The 17238-nt window shown below is 42.4% G+C and overlaps 2 protein-coding genes and 1 long non-coding RNA gene across 3 annotated transcripts; all 3 read right to left on the reverse strand.

Annotated features, from left to right (window-relative positions):
* Window positions 1-7898: 7898 nt before the first annotated feature.
* LOC121856808 lies at window positions 7899-9161 on the reverse strand. Its single transcript, XR_006087058.1, has 3 exons — window positions 8665-9161; window positions 8345-8536; window positions 7899-8211 (listed from the first exon to the last, which is right to left on the reverse strand). It is a non-coding gene; the product is annotated as an uncharacterized LOC121856808 (long non-coding RNA).
* An 80-nt stretch (window positions 9162-9241) lies between these two features.
* Window positions 9242-13013, reverse strand: LOC121856807 (complement factor H-related protein 4-like). The gene is made up of 8 exons (XM_042352525.1): window positions 12938-13013; window positions 12606-12724; window positions 12125-12328; window positions 11569-11751; window positions 11138-11262; window positions 10848-10938; window positions 10322-10401; window positions 9242-10111 (listed from the first exon to the last, which is right to left on the reverse strand). Exons 1-8 carry the CDS (start codon window positions 12997-12999, stop codon window positions 9977-9979), a joined length of 999 nt encoding a protein of 332 aa, XP_042208459.1. The 5' UTR covers window positions 13000-13013; the 3' UTR covers window positions 9242-9976.
* Window positions 13014-13158: 145 nt separating this feature from the next.
* LOC121856820 lies at window positions 13159-17238 on the reverse strand. The gene is made up of 9 exons (XM_042352546.1): window positions 17165-17238; window positions 16215-16448; window positions 15955-16054; window positions 15520-15615; window positions 15116-15179; window positions 14644-14743; window positions 13915-14078; window positions 13495-13553; window positions 13159-13384 (listed from the first exon to the last, which is right to left on the reverse strand). The coding sequence occupies exons 2-9, from the start codon at window positions 16423-16425 to the stop codon at window positions 13159-13161; spliced, it is 1020 nt and encodes a 339-aa protein (XP_042208480.1). The 5' UTR covers window positions 16426-16448; window positions 17165-17238.

The following is a 17238-nucleotide window of genomic DNA, read 5'->3' on the forward strand; positions in this document are numbered from 1 at the left end:
AAGTCCAGCAAGTGCACTGCTCGTTCGTATCCAACAAGTGCACTGCTCGTTCGTATCCAGCAAGTGCACTCCAGTCATCAGAATAAGAATTTTTAATAACTTAATGTTCATCTGTATAATCTCAAGTGAAAAAGAAGGAGTTGAATGTCTGATTCTTTATGAACTCATTAAAAAATATCAATGTTTAGCCTCAAGAAGGTCGAGATTCTGGTCAGAGTTTATCATCTGAGGACGACATGAGATATGGCAAGTGAGTGTGTGTGTGTGTGTGTGACCCTCCACCTTGACCCTCCTCCTTCGCCTTCCTTTCGTGTGTTTACATTGACTCCAAAACTTAACCATAGGTGTTGATCAAACTTTATACCTGAATATAACATCTCACCTAACCTAACCTAACCTAACCAAATTTCTTATTTTGCAAGACGAAGAGGAAGGTATAAATCAGCGTCCAAAATAACCTATACACTGGAAACTTACTCAAGGTTACTCAAGAAAGGCGAGGCAGCAGAAGAGGCAGCAGAAGAGGCAGCAGAAGAGGCAGCAGAAGAGGGAGAGTTGGCTCGTGTGAGAAAAATAGCAAATGAAAAATCAGGTCCATAATTCGTGCGGGACTTGGCACCATGGCAGTAATATTGCGAATTAAGAGCAGGACTGAGGGTGCTTATGGCAGAAAACCTTCCTGTAAATAATAATAACAGAGGTAAGAGAGAAGGCATCACTCGAGCTGTAGGGACGAGCGACAACAGAGAGCAGGAAGCCAAGCCAAGTATTCCAGCATTACCATAGACGTGGAGGAGAGGAAGATGTGTGTTGGGAAGACGTCAGGGTGCTGCTGTAGGTTACTCTCCCTGCCTCGGGGACGTGGAAACCAGAACTGAAGTCTGTCTTGGTCTGCTGAGTTGTGGATAGGTGTGGGCGGAGGGTGGTGGTGGTGGTGGTGGTGGTAGTGGTGTTTGTGGTAGTGGCGGTGTAACATGACCATGGGGAGACATGAATGGGTGTAGGAGGAAGGTGGTGGCACTGCTGGTGGTGGTGTACGCATGTGAAGTGACACTGGCCGGTACATAAGCCAGTGAGAGCCACACACACAGCTCAGTCTTGCCGGATGAAGGAGCCAGGCGTCACTCCCGTCTCTCTCTCACAACCACAGTAGACGGACCCGAGAGAAGGAAGATCTTGGCAATGGCGCCTCCCCTCCGGTCAGTCTGTCTGATGATGGTGGCGGAGAAGGAACATATTCTATATTCTGAATTCCTTCTTCTGTCCGCTAGTAGCCAGGACGTTCCTCTCTCACTGCTCACGCCGGAGAGTCACAGAGAGGTCAACGTCCTTGGTGACTCATTTACTCGTCACTCCTGAAGGGGCATGTTAGTGATAGGTGGGGCTCCTCCCGGTGGCGAACAGTACTATAGATCAAGAAGCTATGACTCACCCCTTTATTGACCTAACCCCACGCCTCCATCATCCCTTACCACGCCAGCGACCAAGAATCACCCACGCCTACCCGGCCCCACGCCAGCCTCATGGAACGCACTACGCTCAGGTCATGCTATGTACAGATCAGAACTGAATTTGAGTTATAGTCGAACTATCACTTGCAAGTCTACGGACTTGGCGCACCCTTATTCAACTACTACAAACCTAACTCACGTCACCCCAGTACCTACACACACACACTCTCTCTCTCTCTCTCCACACACACACACAAACACACTGACCCAAAATAACACTGACAGTATCACACCACTAGGGTTCAGTATCTCAGGGATTAGTCTACTGAAACACACTGTAAACAACACACCGTAAACAACACACCGTAAACAACACACTGTAAACAACACACTGTAAACAACACACTGTAAACAACACACCCTACCAAAAGTCCCTCAGAGTACCGGGACAAAGTTACTGCAGGGTCGATCTATCCGTTAGGAGGGAGTCACTAACACCGTGTTGTAGGAGGAGAGAGTGAGGGATGTTGTTGGAGGGAGAGGAGTGTTGTGGGAGGAGAGAGTGAGGGATGTTGTTGGAGGGAGAGTGAGGGATGTTGTTGGAGGGAGAGGAGTGTTGTAGGAGGAGAGAGTGAGGGATGTTGTTGGAGGGAGAGTGAGGGATGTTGTTGGAGGGAGAGGAGTGTTGTGGGAGAGAGGTGTTGGAGGGGTGTTGTGGTAGGAGGAAGGGTGTTGGAGAAATGATGTGGAAGGGGGGATGTTGGAGGGTGTTGTGGGAGGAAGAGGGGTGTTGGAGAAGGGCGGTAAAGTTACCTAACCTAACCTAACCTAACCTAACAGACCCCCATAATAACCTGAGGACCTCCCTTACGTAATAAATCTTAGGGGGTTCCTTATCCCAGGTCAACGAGGAAAGTGCATTAATACAGAGTGCAACTCCTGGCATTACAGCACTAGTGTAAGGGGATACAGCCCCTGTAACAAGACATTTCCATCATGTCAGGAGGGAAGGGGGTAGTGTAGGTATTCCTCCATTACACAAACATCAATGACACCTTCCATTACACACACACACACACACACACACACACACACACACACACACACACACACACACACACACACACACACACACACACACACACACACATACACACACACACACACACATACACACACACACATCACCTTAACCCCTGACCACACTGCCGTCAATATATATATATATATATATATATATATATATATATATATATATATATATATATATATATATATATATATATATATATATATATATATATATATATATATATATATATATAGGCCAGGCCCAGGTGTGATCATATATAAGGACAGGTGTGAGACATATAGAGCCATACGGAGCAAAATATATAGGAAAATTATATTACACGAAGGGGTAGAAAAGCCCTAAGGGGAGGAAGAAGTATTAAGGGGATCAGGGAGGCATAAGAGAAGGTCACAAACCTTTAAGGGCATAACGGCAGCTATTGGACCTGACGTGTGTGTGTGTGGTGGTGGTGGTAGTGGTGGTGGCGTGTGGGGATAGTGGTGTGTGGTGGTGGGAGTGGTGATGGTGTGTGGTGGTGGGAAAGATTGTGGTTTTAGGAACAGGTAGAGTGGGCTGGTGGTGGTGTGTGGTAGTGGTGGTAGTAGTAGTGGTAGTGTGTGAGTGTGTGGTGGTAGTGGTAGTGCTGGTGGCGGGTCATGACAGCTTCATGACCCGTGGCAGAGGACAGGAAAGGTACCCTCCCTACCTGCCTTTACCTGCACCAGACTAGGTCGTGGCTTTGAGGTGTTTCTGGGTCACGATGAATAAAGTCTAGACCAGTAGTGATGCTCCTCACACTTTCTGGTCTGGTCTGGTCTCTTGACGTAACATTGGGAGCCTTGTGAGGACAGTACTGATGTTGAATATTTACTTTGCCGGGTTGGATAAATCGCCTTAATATGCTTTGCCAGGTGAGGTGATGCAGCTGAGGTACTCAAGTGCTCACCTGCTCTCCTCGACCACTACTGAGCGTCGTTTGATTCACATTAACATTATGCCTCGACGATAAACAACCATTAATATGATAATGATCCACTAGGGGGCGCTGCTAACCTTCACCTTATGGCTGCCTGTCTGTCTGTCTGGTTGGTTGTTTGTGTCTGGTTGGTTGTTTGTGTCTGGCTGGTTGTTTGTGTCTGGCTGGTTGTTTGTTTCTTTCTCTGCTGTATCGCCTAGGTAACAAGATGTGTGTGTGTGTATGTATGTGTGTGTGTGTGTGTGTGTGTGTGTGTGTGTGTCCTCTCTGTCTCTCTGTCTGTCTAGTTCCTCCAACACCATCCTCAACATCTACCTTACAATCTGTCCTCCTCATCCTACTATTACTGTCACCACACCATTGCACCCTTGTTCCCTCACACCCCAGTAACACCTAATCACACACCATGATTAATGACTCATAAGGCAATTATCACCGAATATAATTGGCACCATGATTAATACTGAGGCGAGAAGGAAGGTTATTATTAGTACACACGGGACCGTAATCTGGTAGTCCAATCCAGCGGCCTTAACTATGGTGATTACCCCAGTAGATGACCTGGCTTTAACCCCCCTTTATGTATATAGGGTTAATGATATGGGTTTAAGGATACGGGTTACTGATATGGATTATGGATAGGATTTACATATTATCTTTATTTTTCTTCCTTGTTCTTGTCGTTTATCATCACCACCCTTACTCTCACTCTCTCATCGCTTTCACTCCCTTTCCAAGGCCACCTAGATAGGATGCCTTGCTCTCTCTCTCTCTCTTTCTCTCTCTCTCTCTCCTCCAGCACAACACGGCAATATGGTCGTGTGTAAACTGACGTCTGTACAATATTGGTTCAGTGACTTGGGTTATTAGTCAATGTCCTGAGGTACTGTGTATTATTCCTGCCTCTTCCCCATTACCATCACCACCATCACCACCATCACCACCATCACCACCATCACCACCACCAACTTTACACCTATCTCATCAAAGTAGCGTCTGTGGTCACATCTCACAACGAGGAAGAAACTGCGAGGGAACTGTTCTTATTTACATACAGAGTGTAGTTGTAAGTAAGGTATCCGACGGCCGTATATTATGTAGGGGACGCCCCGAGCCAGAGTCTATAGTGCAGTCAGTTTTCTGGACAGTTTGATGCAGTGGCAGTTTTAGTCTTGAGTGAAATTTTGATATTGTGTAGAAGTGTAAACGTTTAGAGAAGGGAGAGAATAATAATGATAATAATAATAATAATAATGATAATAATAATAATAACAATAATAATAATAATAATAATAATAATAATAATAATAATAAAAATAATAATAATAATAATAGTAATAATAATAATAATAATAATAATAATAATAATAATAATAATAATAATAATAATAATAATAATAATAATAATAATAATAATAATAATAATAATAATAATAATAATAGTAATAATAATAGTAATAATAATAATAATAATAATAATAATAATAATAATAATGTAAGAGTAAGTGAAACGTGGGTGGCATTCACCGTAGACTTTTACGCCTTCCCGGCCGTTCGCTGCAGCGCTCTCTGTCTTCTCGTCGCTACACTATCGTATAGACTAACTTGGTGCTCTTATGAGTTTATAATAATAACTACCACCACCGCTATTACTACTACTACTACTACTACTACTACTACTACTACTACTACTACTACTACTAAACCATATTAACATCTGACGTGATAACAGTTAAAAAATAACTCTAAAGGATAAAAAAAAATCCTAAGTAACATTCACACATTAGAGTTCTCACCCCAGAAACTTGGGAACCAAACCCACTTTCACAGAATGAAATGGTATATGACTCATTTAGTTAAGTGGTCCATTAAAAGAAACCATAAGCAAGTGGTCCATGAAGAGAGGTAACATAAGCACTGAGAAACTGTACCAAAATACTGAAGATTATCCTGAAGGTGGAAGCTTACAAGGTAGCTCTCGGGCCCTCAGGTCACTCAGTAAATTACATTAGCGAAAAACAAGATTCCTCGAGGAAACTGGCTGATAAATATGAACAAAAAATTTAACTAACTTTACGAATGCACTGGAAAGTTAACCTGGCAGTGAGGTGATGTAGGAATGTGGAATGAAAGAAGACAAAAAGAAAAATGTAAAAACTAACTTTAAATTCATTGCTCTGGGAGTTAGCTAATGGTTCAAGAGATAGGAAGATATAGAGTCCACTAAAGGTATTGTTCTATATAATCCCTGGATCATGGGTAAACACTCGTATTTGGTTTGAAATTAAGAAAATCTCACCCAGTCTTTGTAGCTGTGGTGTCACTCATATCAGATAGCCATGAGAGAGAAATCCATGGAACGTGTCCTATATCACATCACAGACTCATCAAGAGGCCTTACAACATACATTCAGAGTAACTTGTTATCGTATTAGAAACAGTGACCAACTAATGACTATATGAATCAGGGTCGTCCAGTTCGTGTGTTGTGAGAGTAAATGGATTGTTCTAAGGCACACAAGCAAGAACCACATAAGCACGAATATACTAACACTGCCGGGGGAAGAAGAGCCACACAACGGGTCGAAATAATGTAACATTCGACTTGAAAAAAAATTCTTGAGAGGAGTACCACAAGGCGTGATCTCAGGATCTACCTTGTTTATATTCCAGATCAAAAATAATATTAACAACACTATTTCAAGCCAAATCATTATAAATAATCACGATACGAATATCTAATAAATATTTTTAGTTAAAATAATTCATTGGAACTTTTCACCCAGGGTAAGAGAAAGAGAATTCTATTGTTTACGTAAAAGACGTCAAAGTCGAGGGAGCATCAATATAAACACACCGAATATAGCGGTTGGAGAAAGGAGGGCTCTAACTCATGCACAATTTAGCGGCAACAGCGTCCGTGTGATCAGGTAGAGGAATATTTAGAGGTTCCTGTATCGATAATAACGGTGACATAATAAAGGCGCCAAGCGTACTCAAAGTCAGGAGTAACTAACATCCGCTTATAAGACTAACATAAACAAACAAGACTCCAAAACTATGTCGCAACTCGCTCCAAAAAAAAGCCAATACTGAGGAGTTCCATGAATTTCAAATTGAACACCTTTACTCTCTGTAGTATTGTCAAAATCTTTCGACCGTTGTTTCATATTGTCTCACACTAGTTTGTATAGATACTTTCTAAATCGAGTTACCTGAGGCCTAGGTGTGTTATTGCCCCCCCCCCCCCACAAGGAGTAGTTATCCTTCACTTAACCTTATTACGGTGTCTTTATTCTACTTACTGGATCACTTTGTGGCACTTCGTAACACTTCACGACAATGAAAACAATGTCGAGACTGTTAGTTTGCTGCCAATAGTGTTTTTTACAACTCAGTAACGCTTCATTAGAGAATTCATCAATCACCAAAGTGTGTGGCCATGTCATCAATCACCAAGAAGCCTGTGAACGTGACGACAGCGGCCTTGGTAGTGACAGAAGGAAGAGGCCGGGTGTATAGTGGCAGTCGTCTCAGCACTGTGAAGCGAGTATTGTTTAGGACATACAGTATGTTGAGACTGAAGCTGGTGCAATGATTCTTTTTTATTATAAGATATGAAGGTAAAATAGTCGTTATTTTATACTTGTGTTGTAATTTTAATGTTTGTTTTAACGTTTGTAATAATATCTATATAATGAATATTTTCCTTTAGTAACGTAACCTTCAGGTGGTCACCGTCTACTGTCTTTAACAATAAGAATAAACCCAGGAAAATAAAGATGATTTTAATATTGATAACATTTATTCATACAGAAATAGTTACTAACATTAAGCTGAGACAAGATAACTACAGCATAATTATTAAAATGTTAAGCTATAAATTATTTATATATGGTGAATAATAATCAGGGATAAGAAATATACAAATATAAACTTTATTTACAGATGTTTATGATGTTACGTTATGTTTATATACAAATATTTATGAAAACATAATATTAATTGTGATAACATAATCTATTTACTAATGACGTCAGAGGCACCAACTGATTAAACCCAATCAGAAGGGGCCTTTAACCCCGGGTGATGACGTCACATATAGGGATAATGGAAGAATATCACAGAGCAATACTGACGCACCATATTACACACACACACACACACACACACACACACACACACAGTGCACCAACACAGAGAAATGGCTCGATACTTCATACAAAAGACCAATTATTAATTACAGGTAAACACATTATAATATCTTGTAAACTTTAAGGTAAGAGAGAGACTCAGTGAGGGAGAAAGAGGTTGTTGTGGTGTGTGTGTGTGTGTGTGTGTGTGTGTGTGTGTGTGTGTAATATTACAGAAAGAGCATCTATATAATATAATCTGAAAAGAGAAGCTTGTGTATTGATTATAATATATTTATATGCAATTAATTTCATATATTCACTAATGCATTCCTCATTAATCTATTTATTTCTCAATATCTCATATATACATAGGTGTGTGTGTCTCACCTTGACAGATGGGAAGGTACTTTAATGACCAGCTGCCAGAGACACAGGTGGTGGTGATGGAGGGGCCGAAGCTGAGGAAGGTGCCGTTACCGTCACAGGTGTACTCGACCACCTGCCCCCACTCCACCAGGCGCCCGCTGTAGTTGCTGCTCGAACTCGGCGGTGCTGCGGGGGGCTCTGAGCTGCACACTGTGAGGAGGGGGTTGTTGTGTAACGTCATAGCTGTTAGTCTATTGGTCATACCTAAAAATTAAACCAAATTATGAGTGAGAAAACTTAAACTAACGGTGCTGGTGATGAGACACTACTGAGAGATGGTCACCTTTGAGACAGGTGAAGGCTGGGTCGAGGGATGGCCAGCCGTCCTCCTGACAGGTGATGGAGATGTTGGTGGCGCCCGTCGGTGACATCCTCGGTGGCGTACATGTATAGGTAAGGGTCGTCCCCACCCAGTAGGGCGGGTCGGGGCCCTCAATGAAGGCGCCCTCAGGAGGTGGTGAGGGAGTCGGGGCAACTAGAGTAAAATAGAAGAGAGTGAACAGATGAATAAGAAACTATCACTCATAACCTGGACATGAGTTTATCTAACCCAGCTGTTTACTCATGAGGTACCTTCTTGTTTCCTCAGGTAGAGTGACTCACCTGTCCTACATAATAGGTAGTCCTGGGAGACGTTGGTCCAGGCGCCGTCCTCCCCACAGGTGATGGTGGCGGAGGCGTTGAGGTCCGGCAACACCTGGCCAGCTGGACACGACAACTCCACCTAGAGTGAGAGTGATGCCTCGGAGATTATCCCTGAATATAACAAGGGATCAGTTTGTCCAGGAAGTAAAACTGTGAAGACAATAAACTCTGGCACTACACTCGATCACCTTCACTTACTCATCGATACACTAAGGTGCCGTAATTCTTCATATTCTTACCATAATTACCCCTCAGGTCACCAATCACTGAGACAACAACAACTTCTCTCACTGACCTGTGTACCGAAGGCCCTGTTATCACCGTCCCAGGAGGTGTTGAGTGGCGCTGGCACTATCATGGGATCCGACTGACATCCTGTGAAACAAACACATATCGCGTCCCATGGTAAAGTTGCTGATATATTAGGATGCCTTGGTAACATAATATAGTGTATAGAAATGAAAATACAAGACCACGTGTATATTAAGTATGATTAATGACAAATAAATATAGAAAGCTTGATTGTATCGTTGTATGGTTAGGATTAGAAGCATAATAACTTAAATAATTGAGAATATCTTAGGAGTTAAGTCATCGTAATCGAGAGGTTAAGTCATCGTACTCGAGGGGTTAAGTCATCGAACTTTAGAGGTTCAGTAATCGGACTCAAAGGTACATTAACGAAAGGGTAAGTTAAATAAAGGGTAAAGTAAGTTATATTAGATAAGTTAATTAGTTACGTTAAAAGATCATGTAAGTTATATGAGTTACGTTCCGAGTATTACTGACTGGCCAACACTCACCGTTAACACAGGCGTAGGCTGGGTCGAGGGGTGGCCAGCCGCCCTCCTGACAGGTGATAGAGGTGCTGGTGTTGCCAGTCGGTGAGTTGAGAGGCGGAGTACACGTGTAGGTGATGGTCGTCCCCACCCAGTAAGGAGGCTCAGGGCCAGCTATGAAGGCGCCCTCAGGGACAGCTGGGGGGTCCATAGGTGCAGCTTGGAGAGACAGAGAGATAGAGAGAGACTATACGATAATATATAAAGATAAGATGACTGATTTTGTAGTTTATTTACGCCATTAAGCACGTGATTGGTAGAAGCTTGTTTACACGTGTGGTATATTATTATTATGGTGACACTTGGAGTCTACAGTGCTCACTCCTCTACTTGTCTTACATAACAACACCTTGGTGCCACTTTCTCAATTACAAGCAGTTATCATCACAATTATCAAGCGTGCGAGAAGGTATACAGTGACTCACAGTGACTCATAGTGACTCACGTGTCCTACATAACAGATAGTCTTGGGAGACGGTGGTCCAGACGCCGCCATTAACACAGGTGATGGTGGTGGAGGTGTTGAGGTCTGGTAACACCTGGCCAGCTGGACACGCCAACTCTACCTGTAAATGCGATTCACCTTATAGGGATCCACCTTCTTTCCTTATATCTACCTGAGGTATATTAAGTGACTATATCCTTATGAAAAGTCTATAAGTATCGTAAATATAAGTGTATAGCAAAATATACCATTTGATTTACTTTACAGCAGCCAATGAGACGAAGCAAGACAGATTAGTATACCAAGGTACAGGTGAGTCCCCATCACTCACCTGCGTCCCGAGGGTCCTGTTGAAGCCGTCCCAGGAGGAGTTGAGTGGCGCCTCTACCATCATGGGATCCTCCACACACACTGAGGACCCAGACACACACACACATAGACACTCCTGATACTCCTACTTCTGTGGTTCCTACACTCCTCATCGTAGTATCCTGACTACAAGAAATAACTAAACTCTTGTGATGAAGAAAGTGATGGGGGTTATAACAACGTTTTATTATAGGATTATTGATAAATACAGGTAATAGAAGTATAATTATATATCCTTAATATTATAGGTATATAAGGCTGAAGGTTATATAACTAGACACAAAAACAATGCTCTTGATACCTCTTAACCAATTATACGGATATAATTACTAATACTATAATTCCTATATGTATTTTAGACCTATAATCTACATATAATAACCCGATACTAATAACACAGTGTTCCGTGTTCCACTAGAGAGAGAGACAGAGATGAAGAAGCAGTAACAGTAGTAATGTTCCGTATACACCTGAGACACAATACTCACACTGGACACACATTAGCGGTGGGCCAATTAGTTCCCAGGTAGAGTTCTCGCTACACCTCACCTTCGTCAGGTTAATCACCTCCGGGTACACCTGTTAGAAGATAAGATAATTAGGTGAGTTATATCTACTGTTTCTGTTGTCCTGTTGAGTGTTTCTGTTGTTGAGTGTTTCTATTGAGTGTTTCTGTTGAGTGTTTACAGTCAAGAGGATAATATAGGTATAATATTTAATAAAATAAGATAATGAGAGCTAATGTGAGTTAGTGAGAGAGTGTACAATATTATCTCACCTCAGATGTCGGTATAAACAACCCGGGTAGGCAAGTGTAGTTGACCTCTACCCCAACACCATTCCAGATCAGGTCATCCCGGGTCATGTTAGTAACGGGGGGTTGGAGAAGGTCATCTACACAACCTGGAAGAAACGAGACTTGATTTCCTCTATTATATTTCCGGGTTATAGTTTGTTAAGTGATAATATGGAGGTATTTGGTCGATTTTTTTAATCGCTATTTATATTGGACCACATGAAGAATAGGCACCCTAGTTTATTATACCTGATTATTAACAACCCTAATATTAATGTACTGTAACCTAACCTAACCTAACCCATCCAGGTGTCTAAACTTCAGGTGATCAAATTTGTCTCATTAGTCAATACGTAAAGGTATGAAATATTTATACAAGTACATAACAAAGACAAATATTATGACCATCTCACCTGGATAACACGGTTCAGGTGTCTGCCAGCCTTGATTAGTACAGGTGAGGGTGTAGTTAGTGGCAGACAGGTTAAACACGTGACGGTCGAAACAGGTAGCAGTCACTGTCATGTTTACCGTCCAGGAGGTGGTGTTGATCCAGTCTGTCACGCTGTTGTTTACTCCAGGCTGCCCGACACACACTGACAGGTAGACAGACAGGTAGACAGGTAGGTATCTATATCAGTTGTCATTATAATAATATAATATATTCATATCATTTATAATTCTCACTTCACACACACACACACACACACACACACACACACACACACATACACACACATACACACACACACACACACACACACACACACACATACATACACACACACACACACACACACACACACACACACACACATACACACACACACACACACACACACACACACACACACACACATATACACACTATATTAGGAGAGATAGCCTAGAGACAGACAGACAGACAGACAGACAGACAGACAGACAGACAGACAGACAAACAGACAAACATTAACATCCTCAGCTTACCATCACAAGGTAGTATCTCCATGGGGTAAAATCCATAACCTGTTCCATTATATTGACAGGTAATCATCTGAGTGGTGTTCCCGTCTAGTGTGGTCATCAAGGTCGGACAGGTGAAGTTGACGGTGCCGTTCAGGTGATGGAGGTGAACGGCGGAGGTGTTGGTGATGAGGGAGGAAGGTGGTTTAGGTACATCTCCCTCACATACTGTTGGAGGAAGCCAGAAAGTTGCTTTGTTTATGAGTCTTTATGTTAGGTTAGGTTAGGTTATGTTAGGTTAAGTTAGGTTAGGTTAAGTTAGGTTAAGTTAGGTTAAGTTAGGTTAGGTTAGGTTAAGTTAGGTTAGGTTAGGTTAAGTTAGGTTAGGTTAGTCCCAATGGCCCCCAACTTGTTCTAAATGAGCCATTAATATTGAGGCTCGATTTAAAAGGGCCCCAAGGTCTTTGTAGACATTTATGGAGAGTAGAGACAGACAGACACTGACCATCAACAGGTAGACAGCTAGACACCTGGCTGGGATACCATCCACCCAGGACCCCGATACACTCCACCTTCTCCTCCCCTAGGCTCACGTTCCCCTCCATGAAGTAACCCGGATAACACCTGTAAACAACACGTAAATAACACAGTAACACTTCCACAGTAACGTTTGTAAATGAGTAAACATCTGTAACAAGTATCAATAACGTAACATAACGCGAGGATATTGTTTATTTATTTGTAGTTAAAAAGTTTATATTCTGTAACATTTTAAGAGTAGTGTTTACATATACGTGGTTCGTAATGTTTATTGTTGTTATATAGGTAATGAGTCACCTGTAATTAACGACGGAGGCCAAGGCGGTGTTATTGTCCCATATACGAGTCATGTTATCCATCTCCTGCGGGGGGTCACCTGTACACCCTGAAAGACACACCTGAGTCACCACACCTGGTTGGTAATATCTAAACGACTGAGGTTTATTAATTTATGGTGTTTATATTTTATTGTTATGTTGATGATGTTAGGATAATTTTGTGTTTATTTGAATAATTTTTTAAGGAGTGAGTTTGACAGACAGACACTCACCCAGAGGACCATGTAGCTGACAGATGGCCCAGGTGGCTCCTCCCCCAGCGAGAGTAGCGGGGGTGAGGTTGTAGCTGCTAGTGGAGACGTCGACGGTGAGGAGCCTCCAGTGTGTGTCAGGAGGGGATGTGTCCGCTATCTGGAGCACCTCTGCGTCAGGAGCATAAAGGCCCCCGCGTGTCCACTCACCAGTCCTGTAGTGATGAAAGTGTGTGTATGAGAGCTTTAAGGACTCACTAATCAAACACCTAAGTTAATTAACACAGAAGAAGAGACAGGTAACTACACAGGTAACTACACTCACGCGTCATTTAGACCAATCATAGCCGTCTTTTGATTGGTGTTGACGTCGATGACTTCCTCCTGTAGAAGATAAAAGAGAAGAGAGGGACAATAACACCTCCTCCTCCTCTCCCAGACACTCTCCTGACAGCCTGAATTACTGAGACTCACATGACAGCCAAACTTAACTAAAAATGAGATAAGATATCACTATTATCCCCTTATGTCAACCTGAACGTAAAATAACTATTGTCCTATACTTAAAACTATAAAAAATAACTATTTTTCCTCATAAATTCAAGAACCAATACGTTAAATGACACACAGACAATCATACAACCCAGAAAACTTATAACTAACAGGTAAGCACTGCGACAGGTGCACTATAAACCTGGAATATCACACAAATGAAAGAAAATCCTCAAAGTGACTTCCATCTCACCATGATCATATTAGTGAGGAACATCAAGGCGTCCAAGGTCTCAGGATAAGTCAGAGCTGCCCCATCGTTCTCACACAGGGCCAGAGCCTCGGTGAAGTTATTGACGTGATTCACCAACCTGTAGCAGAAGCCCTTGTGGCGTCTGTAGTCCTCGGGGCACCACTCTGTTAGGGGATGTTGATGTCTTAAAGGGGTGTTGATGTCTTAAGGGGTGTTGATGTCTTAAAGGGGTGTTGATGTCTTAAGGGAGTGTTGATGTCTTAAAGGGGTGTTGATGTCTTAAAGGGGTGTTGATGTCTTAAGGGGTGTTGATGTCTTAAATGTTGATGTTCAAAGGGGTGTTGATGTCTTAAAGGGGTGTTGATGTCTTAAAGGGATGTTGATGTCTTAAGGGGTGTTGATGTCTTAAGGGTGTTGATGTCTTAAGGGGTGTTGATGTCTTAAAGGGGTGTTGATGTCTTAAGGGGGTGTTGATGTCTTAAGGGGTGTTGATGTCTTAAGGGGGTGTTGATGTCTTAGTGTGATAATAAATACTGTTTTAACTCTGATTCATTAGGGGTACTTTGTCTCTCGTCATTATTTACTCACTAAATACAGCGGGTTAGTTTATCGTACTCAACGAGGTTAACTTATAATACTCAAGGGGGTTAGTTTATCGTACTCAGGGGGGGGTTAGCTCAATGTACTCAAAGGGTTAACTTATCGTACTCAAGGGGGAGATTAACTTACGTGGCACCATACACATGTAATGGGTGGTCGGGTCTTCACAGTCCTGAGCTCTGAACAAGATATTTTTCCCCACAGTCACACACTCAGCCTCGTCCCTCACCTGTAATTATAAGATACAGGTCAATACTAATTCACAGGTAAATAATTTGAAAGGTTTACCTGTAGATTAATCTCCAATCCCATAGTTTATTTCACCTAATGATTAAAATGCCTTAATCCTACCTGTGGGATTAGGTTAGGTTAGGTTAGGTTCGGTTAGGAGGATGTCAGGAATGTGTCAGGAGGGTGTCAGGAGGGTGTCAAAAGGACGTAGAGAAAGTGTCAGAAGGATGTCAGGAGGGTGTCAGGAGAGTATCAGAAGGGTGTCAGAAAATTATCAGAAGGGTATCTGCAGTGTGTCAGGAGGGGGTCAGGGGGGGGGGTGTCTGGAGGATGTCAGGAGGGTGTCAGGAAGGTGTCAGATAGTACTTACGTCACAGTCAGTGTTGCAGGTGATGGTGTCAGGCAGCTTAGGGATCACAGTGGTGTTACCTCGCCTGTGTGACAACAGTGTGTGGTTACTAGAACGAGCCTGGCACTAGCAAATAGATCGTGGGTTAACTTGACGTTTCCTAGCACGAGCAACTAGACGTAAGATGTACCAGCTACTAGATTATATAATTCTAATAGAAGATTTTTTTTGCTAGCAAGATCCCTATGTGATAAATTAAAAGATTAACATATTTGATAACCTGATACTAGCAACTAACTTCTATAGAATCATAATATATAACAAGCAAGGTTTACACTAGCAACTGAGCTATATAATACTTGCCTACTAGCCACGTTTCTACTAGGAGATACAAGGGGGTATTTAGACAGGAGAAATTAACATACCTGGTGTGCGCTGTATAGTAGAAGTTACCTTGAAGGGCAAAGGCGAGGTCAGATGGCTCTCTCAACACGGCCAGAGACGCTCCTACCTGACCACACCTGTCACACATACATAGATACATACATTGATACATAGATACATACATTGATACATAGATACATACAAACATACATACACACACACGTCAACACAAAGACAATCAGTACTATAAAAAAATCCTATTTAACACTAAGTTATGACTATCTGAACATCTGACTGTCTGAACATGTTACTATCTAAATATCTGACTGCAGTAACACCTATATACAACTCAAATAACAATAATATTTATGTGAAATTATAACACAAAATTACGACACAATATTCAGTCAAAAAGGTCAAATGGATTCCTACTTCTTGCCATAAAACTCAGTCAATTCAGTCAGCAGGGCACTTACTTCTGGGCAGCTCCAGCAAGACCGAATTCAGTCGGTGAGTCAGAGAAACTGAAGCAGGTTGTACTGTCATTATTCAGCACAAAGCCAAGTGGGCAGTTAGCTGAAGGGGGGGGGAGGTGTTATAAGCACAAATTTGTTCATTGTTCTGGTATAAATTGTGTTCTTTGTTCTGCTGACGAGTGGATGAGAATAACTTTAAACACACCTGAATGAAAATAACATTTAACACACCTGATAACGAATGAATTAACATCACTCACGTTTACAAGGCAGAGTAAGTGTATAATTCCATCTTGGTGACCCTCCTTGAATGGGGTCACCCTCGAGGCATTCTACCACTCCACTTTTGGTCAGTTCTCCGTCAGGCTGCCCCTCCAGCATGTTATCACCAATACAGCGATAGTGTACAAGGGCGCCTGGTCTACGGTCCGCTACCACCTCCAGGTAGGTAGTACTCCACCAGTCTTTCATGGGGATAATTGGACAAGCGACCTCTGATAGGGAGAGAGATGAGTGTAGGTGAGAGAGGGTAGTGGAGAGAGGAGTGTTGGTGAGTAGGGGTGCTGGAGAGAGAGTAGGAGTGTTGGAGAAAGAGAGTAGGGGTGCTGGAGAAAGAGGGTTGGGGTGCTGGAGAGAGAGTAGGAGTGTTGGAGAGGGAGTATGGGTGTTGGAGAGAGAGGGTAGGGGTGCTGGAGAGAGAGTAGGGAGTGTTGGAGAGAGAGTATGGGTGTTGGGAGAGAGTAGGAGTGTTGGAGAGAGAGTAGGGTGTTGGAGAGAGAGTAGGAGTGTTGAGAGAGAGAGATATGGGTGTTGGAGAGAGAGTAGGAGTGTTGGAGAGAGAGTAGGAGTGTTGGAGAGAGAGTAGGAGTGTTGGAGAGAGAGTATGAGCGTTGGAGAGAGAGTAGGAGTGTTGGGGAGAGAGTATGGGTGTTGGAGAGAGAGGGTAGGGGTGCTGAAGAGAGAGTAGGAGTGTTGGAGAGAGAGTATGGGTGTTGGAGAGAGAGTAATGGAAAACTGTAGAAGAGAAAATGAAAATGAGGAAATAAGAAAAGTTTAAAGAAGAAAACTAATGAAAAATCGATTAAAATACGAAAATGTAGAGAAAATTAAGAAAAAAGAAATAATTTCCTTTGTTATTGCAATCTCTCTCTCTCTCTCTCTCTTCTACGCGTACCTGTTTCTATTAACAAGCACCATCACCTGTTCTTACCTGTGTCATAGGCCAGTGGGCGTGTTCTTATCACTATACTGTCCACCTGCGTCCTGTTCCACTGTATACCAAGA

This window comes from Homarus americanus, unplaced genomic scaffold (assembly GCF_018991925.1).
Source record: "Homarus americanus isolate GMGI-L3 unplaced genomic scaffold, GMGI_Hamer_2.0 scaffold43075, whole genome shotgun sequence".
Lineage (NCBI taxonomy): Eukaryota > Metazoa > Arthropoda > Malacostraca > Decapoda > Nephropidae > Homarus > Homarus americanus.

Bases quoted from the DNA above. Each gene is read 5' to 3' on its own strand.
- LOC121856807 (XM_042352525.1), bottom strand. From the start codon at position 12,999: ATGGATAACATGACTCGTATATGGGACAATAACACCGCCTTGGCCTCC. The intron at 12,725-12,937 runs GTGACTCATTAC...TGTTGTTTACAG, and splicing joins GCCTCCGTCGTTAATTACAG to GTGTTATCCGGGTTACTTCA. The intron at 11,752-12,124 runs GTAAGCTGAGGA...TCTACCTGTCAG, and splicing joins GGAGATACTACCTTGTGATG to TGTGTGTCGGGCAGCCTGGA.
- LOC121856820 (XM_042352546.1), bottom strand. From the start codon at position 16,425: ATGAAAGACTGGTGGAGTACTACCTACCTGGAGGTGGTAGCGGACCGT. The intron at 13,554-13,914 runs GTGAGATGGAAG...TATCTTCTACAG, and splicing joins TCCTCACTAATATGATCATG to GAGGAAGTCATCGACGTCAA. The intron at 13,385-13,494 runs GTGAGTGTAGTT...TCATCACTACAG, and splicing joins ATGATTGGTCTAAATGACGC to GACTGGTGAGTGGACACGCG.